The following is a 10,195-nucleotide window of genomic DNA, read 5'->3' on the forward strand; positions in this document are numbered from 1 at the left end:
TCTATCACAAAGGCAGGCTCACCTGGGTGGCAAGACAGAGTGGAGTACCCAAGGGGACTGTCTGTGACTCCATGCTACATGGAAGAGTTTACACTTGATAATTGGTTAGTGAAATCTAAGCATAGGACTCACAGCATATCCCAGATATAAAGAGTCCAAAGAGACCCTGCAAATGGGGAAAAACAAAGGCACTATTTACAACTATCAAGTATTTACCACTATATCTAACTCACGAGCTAGCTAACAACACTAAAGTATTCAACAGAACAGGGCACACTACAGACTCCGTCTCAGGCCAAAGGGGAGAAGGGAATGAGGGCCGTTCAGCCACACGGCCCTATATATCCTTGGGTCGGGGAATGAAGATGAGTGGGGCCAGTGCCTAATTTGTAATGAAAGAGGTGCCAGGGCTGAAGCAATTTTTTTTACATTCATAACTGATATGGCAAACCCAGCGGTGCCGGGGCTATGAACTGCCATGCCTAGAGGTGCCAGGGGTCAGCCCTGGCAAGCCCGGGCACAAATTAAGCACTGGGTGGGGCGTAGGTGTGGGCCAAACCGGCACGGCTACCAAAAATCTCTGATCAAAGGCACAGGGGTGCACGTGCCCCAGAAGTGGAGCACACATCACTACTCAAAGGAAAACCAGTTCTACCCAGATGGCCCCTGCATGGATAGAGATGCTGGGTAACTAGTGACACCCAGCGCAGAGACCCAACCGTGCCCAGACTGCCCCTACTGCACAGCAACCCTGGGTACCCAGTGACACCCAGCCCTACCCAGAATGACCCCTCTCTACCCCCCGCAGAGATGCAGGTACCCAGTGAGAGCCCTGAGGCTGCTCTATCTTACACAGAGGCTCTTGCCTGGTCCTAGACCAGAAGGAGAGAAAGGGGGACTGAAACCCACACAGGGAATGCACATCTGGCCTTGCCCCTTTAGGGCCCGCTCTTGGCAGGTGCGGACACCAGCGACAGTGGTAGGTGCTTGTTCTCATGCAGCATCGGGGCCACGTCCCCTTGTTCAGTGAGACCCTCCAGAGCCTCGGCAGAATGATGCTCAGAGACTCGGAGAACAATATAAAAACCAGCATTTAATTGAAACATCGTTCAAACCAACTCGGTGGGTTATTATATAAATATAAAGTGCAACATTTCCAACAGCTCTATACATTAATTTCAGTCGAGCGAGAGGTTTGCAAGTGCACGAAACCGTATTGCTCTGCACTGTCAGAGAGAGCGCTGCTGAGGAAGTCAGCCCTCCAGGAGGGTTCTTTGGCTTGGCAAGTTTTATCAAGTCCCTCAGTGCATTCAAAAGAGGAGATCTCTGCTGGGAGGTGGGCACCCACCTTCTCCCCCAAGAGAGAGAAGGTGCTGTGCAAGGCTCACATTATCCAAGAGGAAGGATTGGATCATCTGCAATCAAGTATCCTCAACCCACTTCCACAGCATATTTTAAAAATGAGCAGGGAGTGAATTACAGCGGGTTTTCAGGTGCAAAGAAGAAAGGCTATGGGCTCTCAGGAGTGGGGCTGGGGCCTGGTGGACAATCACAATCCACCGTTCATATAATCTGGTCATAATGATTCAGTATATTTGTCACTCTGGGCCAGAGTAGATTTTCCGTGTCAATGAGGCTGACTTGATCAAGGAAAGATCTCTGGCCAAGAAAACGTTTAAACTCTTTTTTTTATCACTACAGACCAAACTCTGCTTTCTTACATCAATCCAGTCTCACTGCGTCAGCCATTAAACTCTGTGGCATGGTTCAGACAGGGTTCTAGATGGATGTTTGGGTGGAAAGAGAGAAATCAAAGGAGAAACTGTGCAAGTAATTTTTGCTGGTATGGTAGCAAAGGAACCAAATTCTCTGTGGGTTCTTCAGTGGAGTTTTTCCCAGCAGAAAATTTGGACTGTTGTCTTTCCTTCTGTCCCCTAGAGCAGAAAGTTGTGGATCAAAAAAGATCAGGCAATGTACTGAATTATCTGACATGAGCCCTGATCCTGCTCGATGGGAACAGGATTGGGCCCCATTGAAAAACAACGAAGCACTTTGCCCTAATTAACAGTGTAAATGGCCTCGCTCTGAAGCTACCTGCTGTGATTTCACACCGTAAAGCAATAGGGACAAATCAATCTTGTGTTCTTTTAAGACCGGGATTGGGGAGAGGCTGGGGGGTTGGCAAAGTGGACATAACCTTCAAATGGTCCCAGTGTGAGGAACAAGGCTACCCGGCTGCTCTCAGTGCGTCTGGAAAAGCAGAGTTTCACTCCTTTTTTTGCATCTTGCCCATCTTCACTTCTTTTTTTCGCATTCAAGGGTCCAACGCATTCATACGGGGATGGGGGCTTTCACCCGGGGAGGTCGAGGTGTCTGTACAGGTTGCAGAGGGGTGTCCTCTGACATCTTAGTGCAATATACATGAGTGATACTGTTTGGGTAGAGCACCCCCTTGGGGCTGTAAACGGAAACACACTGTGAGTCTATGTCTTTGGCTGCTCCGGAGGGCGGGAGGTGCCCGCTAGGCAGCAGCTAATGGCACAGCACCTCTGTCTCGAACTGCAGAAGCTGTCCCATGAAGCCAAAATTGGGTGAGATGACCCCGCGGCGCTGCTTGACGAAGTCAAAGGCTTCCTCCAGGCGCACCCGCTGGGTCTGGATCAGGTAGGCCAGGCAGATGGTGGCCGAGCGGGAGATGCCAGCCTGGCAGTGGACTAGCACTCGCCCACCGCTGCTCTTCACGGAATCTAGGGGAGCAAGCAGAGAGGGTCACTGAATGCTCCAGCAGGACCCCTGGGTTGAGAACATCCTGTCCTGAGGCACTGCCCTCAGAACCCTCCAATAACCCCCCCGGATCTGTGCCCTTTAAACCCAGACTCTCCCGCTAGTATCTCTGGAGATCCCCCTTCCTCAGAGCCAGGGGCCAAGTGCTCCATGCAGCCTGCCCCACAGGGTGGCTCATTGGAGATGCTTTGGCCAAGAGTCCCTAGATGTAAGTGGCTGAAGTCCAGGGCAGGATGGGCCCAGTGTAGGGCTCTCAGCCCTGAAACTCCCTCCTCTTCTCCTTGCTGTGCACTGATCCCGCAAAGCTCACAGGCCTGATTCTGCTCTCGCTTACACCAGTGTAACCCCCCTGATGTCACTACAATTACTCCTGATTTGCTCCAGTGGCTGTGAGAGGGAAACCAGGCCCTGACCTGTTTGGCTTTAAGGCACTGGGTAAGAGCCATTGCTTTTCCTGGGGCATTGCCCCCAGGGGAGGACATGGGGCCAGGAATGAGACTCTGCCAGGGCTGGAACCGTGCCACATGGCTGGACCGGGTCCTGGCACACAAAAGTTCTCCCTCTGGAGCAAGGGCTGCAGGGGGTTTAATAGTGCGCCGTGCCTAGAGACTACGGGCCTAATCCAAACCCCACTGAAATCAATGGAAAGGCTCCTGCTCCTTTCAATGAGCCTCTGATGAGCTCTATGTGAAAGCCTCTGTACTAGGGCGTCAGTAGGGCTGCAAGGGGGAATGGCTGTACTCATGACTTACCAATAAAGCCAATGGCCTCCTGGAACCAGATGCTGATCTCGGCCATGTGGTTGTCCTCCACAGGGATGCTCTTGTAACGAAACTGCCCTTCAAAATGGTTGGGGCAGCTGGCAGAGACGTTGAGCACGGCTGTGATGCCCAAGGACTCCAGCACCTGCTTGTTGGAGGAGTGGTAGCAGCTGCCCAAATAGAGGAATGGCAAGATCTCCACAGGGCCACCCTAGAAACAAGAAGAATAAAGACAACGTGAGACCTTCTTCCTCTGGGTTGATTTCACAGCTTTACCCTCCCCTGGAGACATGCACCCAGTTCGCCCTGCAATCACCTGGAGCTGCATCTGCCTATGTACTCCTATGCCCCTCATCTCTGCTGGATCGGAGTGCTACTCCAGCAATGATATCAGGAGATTAGACAGATGGACAGATTAGATTAGTGCCTGGACCGATGACTTTTCTGGGAGTGAACTGACAATAGACCCTGCACTTGACTTTGGCTGAAAACCCAGATCAGTTAATGATTAATTTAATCTGCGATCCCCACAAATCCTGCTGACAGATGTTGGGCCAGATACACGCTCAAGGACAGATCCTGATGCTGTTGGAGGCTTTGGCAAAACTCCCATTTCTGAAATGAGATCAAGGACTGGCCCTCAAACAAAACGAATGACTAATCATTGTGGTACCCAATTCTGATCCCCGTACGCCAGCTCAGTAACACCTTCGCCCATGAACACTGACGTCAGCGGGCTCCTCAGCATTTAAGAGACCATTTGGGATGAGTCAGACTATCAGAATCGGGCCCTGTAATATGCATTCATAGGCTCTGGGGTGTCTACATTTGGAATGGGGGGAGGAGGGTCATTGTTGTAGATCAGCCTTCCAGCCCAAGTTTGTCGCATTGCTGATGAAGTCAGGAAAACTTACCTGATCATAGAAAGGAGTTATGGTCCTGGCGTTACTGTCGTCTTTGGGGTCTATCAGGGCTGGCAAGGAGGCAGGAGGAGGCGGTGGCTCAGAGCACAGTTCTGGAAAGCGGGCTTGGAAACCATCAAACCCCCCTGCAAAGAACACATCATGTTAATGTCAGCAGCAGGTAGAGCATCGCTGCTCAGCACATGCGCAGGGACAGGTGTGCCAGGGTTAGTTAAACAGGCACTGAAGCCGTTGGGAATAACAGGCAGAAAGGTCTTGTGCAGATGAGCCCAGGGAGTGGACCAGCATTTGTGTGCTGAAAATGCATTTTAAAATGGGGTTTGCTACTGCAGTTTGTAATCTCAACCTGCTGGGAGAAGGGGGGCCGCCTCTTTCCAGGGCCTCCCAAGCTGGAGGCAGGAGCCAGGTACTAACCATGTCTCCTTTAGCCCTTCCGTGTGTACTTTTCTAGCACTAAGGAGTAGTGTGAGCTGCTCAGTGAGTGTGACGGGCTGCAGGTGTGGTTCTGAATTTGTGTATTTGAATGTGTGTGTGAGAGAGAGGCAGAGAAGATTTCTGGTTGTTGTGCATGTGTGTTCATGAGTGGAAGCTGGTGCTGTGTGCCAGAGAGTTTGTGAGTGCCTGTAAGTTTGCGGGGTGCTAGTTAGAGTGTGTCATGCTGTGAATGTGTGTGAGATTGTGTTTGTGTGACATTTCTTATGTGTGTGAAGTGGTGATACTGATACTCTATAGGAGTGAGTTTGTGTGTGATCCTGAGAGTGTGTGTGCTCTCCTGGTGCGGGGTGTTCTCCCAGGGTTAGTGGGGGTGCTCTCATGGTGTGTGTGGAGGTGCATTCAGTGTTCTCGGGGGGGGTGTTGGTGAGGGTGCTCTCCTGGTGTGTGGGGGGGTGCGCAGTGTTCTTCCGGTGGGGGGAAGGATCCTCTCCTTGGGGGGGGGGGTCTTCCCGGGGGGGGATGCTCTCCTGGAGGGGTGCTGGGTGCCCACAGGCGAGCCCCTAGGGGAAGGTGCCTTTACCTCGGAGCAGGTAGATGAGCGTGGGCCTGGCTCTCGCTTCCAGCAGCAGGGAGTTGAGCAGCAGTCTGGCCAGGCTGTCGGCCCGCAGAGCCAGCACCGAGCCGCTGGCCTCGTCCAGCACCACCAGGCGGGACAGCTCGCCTCTGCGGAGCCGCCCCAGCAGCGCCCTGTCCGGGACGAGCCAGTCCAGGCTGACGCCGGCTCTGCCGCGGGATCTGCGGCGCAGCAGCCCGTTCCAGCGCACCGGGCGCGAGTCCCGCAGGTGAGCCTGGCAGAAGGCGAGGAAGGGCCGGCAGTCCAGCACCAGCGTGCGCCCGGCTTCCTCGGGCTCTCGGAGCAGCCTGGCGAGCTCCGCGCTCTCCAGCTGCAGCACCTCCTCCATCACCATGGCTGGGGCTGAGGGATGCGCCCACTCCAATCCCGGGGGGCAGCGCGGGGTCCGGAGCAGGGCGCACGGGCTCGGCCGGGCAGTGAGCGCAACGCAGAGCAGGGCGCACGGGGCTGGATACGCGGGGCGATGGACGCTTCAGTGTCTCTGCCGCCTGCCCAGGCGCTGGCGTTTAAATACCCAGAGCAGGGGCCAGCTCCGGGCAACCATATAAGGGAGTGTGTGTCACTGAGGAACTCCTTTTTTGGGCAGCTTCCACTCACGTGCACTGAGATCAGAGGAGCTAAGGCCGTCCCACTGCGTGTGTGTGTGTGTGTGTGTGTGTGTGTGTGTGTGTGTGTGTGTGTGTGAGAGAGAGAGAGAGAGAGAGATTCTCTCTCTATCAGGGTATGTATATTTGTGTGTGTGAGAGAGTGTGTGTATCTCTCAGGGTGTGTGTACTTATATGTGTGTGCGTGTGTATCTATCAGGGTGTGTGTGAGTGTGTACCTATCAGAGTGTGTATATATGTGTGTGTATATCTCTCAGGGTGTGGGTGTGTATGTATCAGGAGGTGTGTGTGAATGTGTACCTATCAGGGTGTGTATATTTGTGTGTGTGCGTGTGCATGTGTGTGTGTCTTTCAAGGTGTGTATATTTGTGTGTGTATGGATCTCGTGTGTGCATGCCTGTGTGGGAGTGTGACAGTCTGTGTGTATCTCATTCTGTGTGTCTTTCTCTGCACATGCCTATATCTCAATGTGAGTTGCGTTGTGTGTTTTGCTTACAAGACTGACCATGAAGCTCCTGGCCCTGTGTAAAGACAGCTCAGTAATCTCCCTGTCTGTGACTGGGGGAGCCAAGGAAAATCTCCCTCACTTCCCGACGCTAACCAGTTCCCCCTCCAGACAATCATTTCTTGTATCTAAGCAGCCGCCTCTTCCCACAGCCTCTTCAACCCAGCACTTCCCTGGCTCTCAGTGGCTCTCCAAAGTCTCCCCAAACGCTCCCCTGGTTCTCAGCAGCCCCCATGAATGCTCTCATCTGTCTCAGTCCCTTCCCAACCCAGACAACGTATTTCCCCTGGAACCCCTGCCCGCCCCCCACCTGGTTTCCTGTGGTTTCTATATATGGCGCTGCTCAACTGACTTTAGTCAGTGGCGTGGGGACCTTCTGTGGTTTCCTCCCACATGGGGCCCCCGGTCTCAGAATGTGAAATTGTGGGGGCAGAGTGACATGGGGGGGAAGGGGGGATACAAGAGTCCTGTGATCTGGTCCCATTTTACACTGGGACTTTACCAGGTCTGCCCCGGTTTTGACTCATCCTCTCCTCTCCCCCAGGCCGGCCTTTTCTGGCAGCGAGTCACGGGGCTGGGGGCAGGAGTCGCTGTGAAGAAAATCGGTATTGACACGCCCCACCATGCCCAGGAACAGGAAGCAGAGACAGCAGCAAGATGAACTTCTGCTGTGGCCTGGGCTCCTTCCAGCCCGGGGCTGGCCCTCCTGCTCATGGCCAGGGCTGAGGTGGACGAGCCGCAAGCAGAGGGCAGGAAAGAAGCAGGAGTGTGGGTCACATCCACACCGCAGCTCTGCGCTGAAAAGTGGAGCCTTCGCTGCCACTTCCTGGTGGGGGCGGTGCAAACCAGCCTTCAGCTCTGGGGGCTGAGCTTGGGCAGGGCTTTGGTTCGGCCTTTAATCTAGCTCCAGCCCTATGGAGCTAACAGTCGACCCTGCCACCTTAAAGTGCGGGTGGATCCCCTTGTTTAGGCACTGGGCTGAGCCTTGGCGTGAATTCCCCGCTCAGCCACAGACTTCTTCAGTGAACCTGGGCACATCCCTTAACCCCTTAGTTCCCCACCTGTGCAGTGGGAGTAGGGATCCTTCCTTGGTGGCAGAGACTGCCTCCTCCTAGGCGTGGGTGCAGGACCCAGCCCAGTGGGGTCCTGATCTCCAGGGGCTACCAGAACACAAAGAATACTAGTGATCAGGCCAGGTCAAGACTGGGACTTCTACCTTGTTGCCTGCACACTTCTATGAAGCATCTTCCCCATTTCTCCACCCTGCAAGCCCCATGGAGACTGGGGAGGCACGAGGCCATTTGGGATGAAGGGAACCAGCAGGACTGGGTCAGCCTTGCCTTTCACCAGCAGGGGTAGCTGCAGCCAACAACGAGCTCAGGGACACAGCTTCCCGGGTGGCTTCCAAGGAGCAGCCGCATGGGAAGTAGAGGAAGGAAGCACTGGTGGCCTTGGCTGCTCTCCAAGGCAGGCACGTAAGGTGATGGCTACCTAGGAGGAGCCCCTGAGGAGCCATGATCCACTGTAGATCCCACCTCGGGTGTGGTGTCTACTGCAGGTGATGCACCACCCACCTCCTCCCAAGTAAAGGGTTGAGAGGAGAAGTGACTCTAGCAGGGATGACTGGGGGGGGGGGCGGTAAGGAATTGCAGTGATAATGGAGACACCCCCCCCCCCCCCTCCAGCAGAGGTGGGCAGTCTCTCGACAGCTGAGATGGATGCAACAAGTGTGGAGCAGAAAAGGAGGCCAGACTCACACCATGATCCAGCCCCCCCGCCACCATCACCTCCACAACATGTCAGGGAAGTTCAGATGGGGATCTGGATCGGGGTGTTGTGGCCTACCCTGGTCTTTAGGTGGTGAGCATGACCAAGTAGCAGGAGGTTGCGACCCCCCCCCCATGCCCTTCCCATATTGGTAGATGGGAGGGGAGTCTTGGCTAGGTCACAGCTACCTGGGAGAGGGTATAGCAAAGGCTGAGACCGCTGCTCTGGGCTGTCTGATACCCCTGGCATTGGGTGAGTGCAGAAGTCTGGCTGAGCCCGTGAACACGATCTCACATTTCCCACTGCACCGTGCATTCCACAATCTACAGGCTGATTCACCCACTGGGTCGGCTCTGCACGGACTGGCATAGGAGCTGTATCAGCCGCTGTGTGCGCAGCCCTGCTAAAGCCAGCGTTGGAGTGAGCAGAGCTGGGCACCGGGGCCAAGAATACCAGGGCAAACGCCAACTCTCAGGGGAGAAATGCTCTGGCATCTTTGATGTCCCCCCAGAGCAAGTGGGGCCTTGTTCTTTAAGGTCTCCGCTTCCAACAAGCACCCTGGGAGTCATGTGGGGGAGTGCCGCTTTCCTGCCGTAGGACGACCCCTGCCCTGCTAGCATTTGAAGTAGAGTTTTGGGACTGCAAACCTGATGTGCATTAACTCATCCCCTCTGGAAGGTCAGGAGCAGCCACAGGGCAGACTAGGATTAGGAGCTGAGCTCCCAGGCACCAGGACATGTGGCCTGATTTCAATGTCCATTGATTCCCATTGCCACCAAGGGTGGTGCACTCAGTTTCATCCAGGGGGCTGGAAGACTATGGGGAGAGCCGTCATTTCTCCAGTCTCCAACTCACAGTCCCTGGGCACCAGCATGGGGCTGAGCAACCAGATCCAGCCCCTCTGCAGAGACTGGCTCCTTCTGTTCCCCACCTAAGGCAAGACCTCCCCAGAGCTCCAACCCCGCATGTCCCAGCAGTGACTCTTCCTCCTCCCCCAGCCCACAAATTAACATACCTCTCCCTGCACACACCAACCTCCTGTGTCCCCCTCATCTTCCGACCTTCCCATCCCCAGAGCACTGCTCCATCCCCCACTAACTGCGGGATTGCAAAATGCAAATCACGCCCCTCCCCCCCCCCTTTGCTGCCTATACACCCCCCAGTGTGATGCTCTCGCAGGTCTCTGCCTCCTGGAGTTTCACTTCTTGGGGAAGGAAAGTCCCAGCCAGCCAGGGAAGGGGGAACCCCTGGATGCTTCCCCTGCAGCAGTGACAGTCAGTGGAACCACAGGCCCTGTGTTCTGGTCAGCTAGTGAGTGCTAATTATAGCAGGGAGACATACATTTCTCATGCTTAACCACTACAAAAAGGGAACGGTCAGGCGGATGAATCCGGATTCGTCTCTGTGTCCACCTGCTCTCAGCGACCCCTGTGTGACTCTGTGGGGTGTAGCGCTGAGTCTGGCCCATAGTGAGGATCTGCTTCTGTCTGCTACCTTCAGAATCGCAGCACAGAGTCTAGGGGGCTGATGCCCTGAGTGGCCACTGTCTGCCCCCAGGCGCCTCTTGCTTCAATGTCACAGTTACACTCTGGGTCTGGAGAGGCCAAGAGCCCCTTGCCTTTAGCTACCATATCCACCACAGGGGGCAGTGAAATCAGAGGCAGGTTCCTGACGCCTGGGACTCTGTTCTCCTGATTCCTTGATGGCTGGGGCAAGGGCCACGAGACTCACTAGTGAGCCGTAGTGATGCTGGGGGCACAGCGTGGGTATCCACATGGCAC

General features: G+C 54.9%; 1 protein-coding gene across 1 annotated transcript; it reads right to left on the reverse strand.

Moving 5' to 3' along the window:
* Window positions 1-1,104: 1,104 nt before the first annotated feature.
* Window positions 1,105-5,871, reverse strand: DUSP2 (dual specificity phosphatase 2). Its single transcript, XM_065399129.1, has 4 exons — window positions 5,484-5,871; window positions 4,460-4,593; window positions 3,537-3,756; window positions 1,105-2,747 (listed from the first exon to the last, which is right to left on the reverse strand). The coding sequence occupies exons 1-4, from the start codon at window positions 5,869-5,871 to the stop codon at window positions 2,533-2,535; spliced, it is 957 nt and encodes a 318-aa protein (XP_065255201.1). The 3' UTR covers window positions 1,105-2,532.
* Between the last annotated feature and the right edge of the window lie 4,324 nt (window positions 5,872-10,195).

The sequence above is a fragment of the Emys orbicularis genome, chromosome 2 (assembly GCF_028017835.1).
Source record: "Emys orbicularis isolate rEmyOrb1 chromosome 2, rEmyOrb1.hap1, whole genome shotgun sequence".
NCBI classification, from domain to species: Eukaryota; Metazoa; Chordata; order Testudines; family Emydidae; genus Emys; species Emys orbicularis.

Coding starts and splice junctions, on each gene's coding strand:
- DUSP2 (XM_065399129.1), bottom strand. CDS start 5,871: ATGGTGATGGAGGAGGTGCTGCAGCTGGAGAGCGCGGAGCTCGCCAGG. Junction 4,594..5,483: donor GCTCATCTACCTGCTCCGAG/GTAAAGGCACCT, acceptor TGTTCTTTGCAG/GGGGGTTTGATGGTTTCCAA. Junction 3,757..4,459: donor TAACTCCTTTCTATGATCAG/GTAAGTTTTCCT, acceptor TCTTGTTTCTAG/GGTGGCCCTGTGGAGATCTT.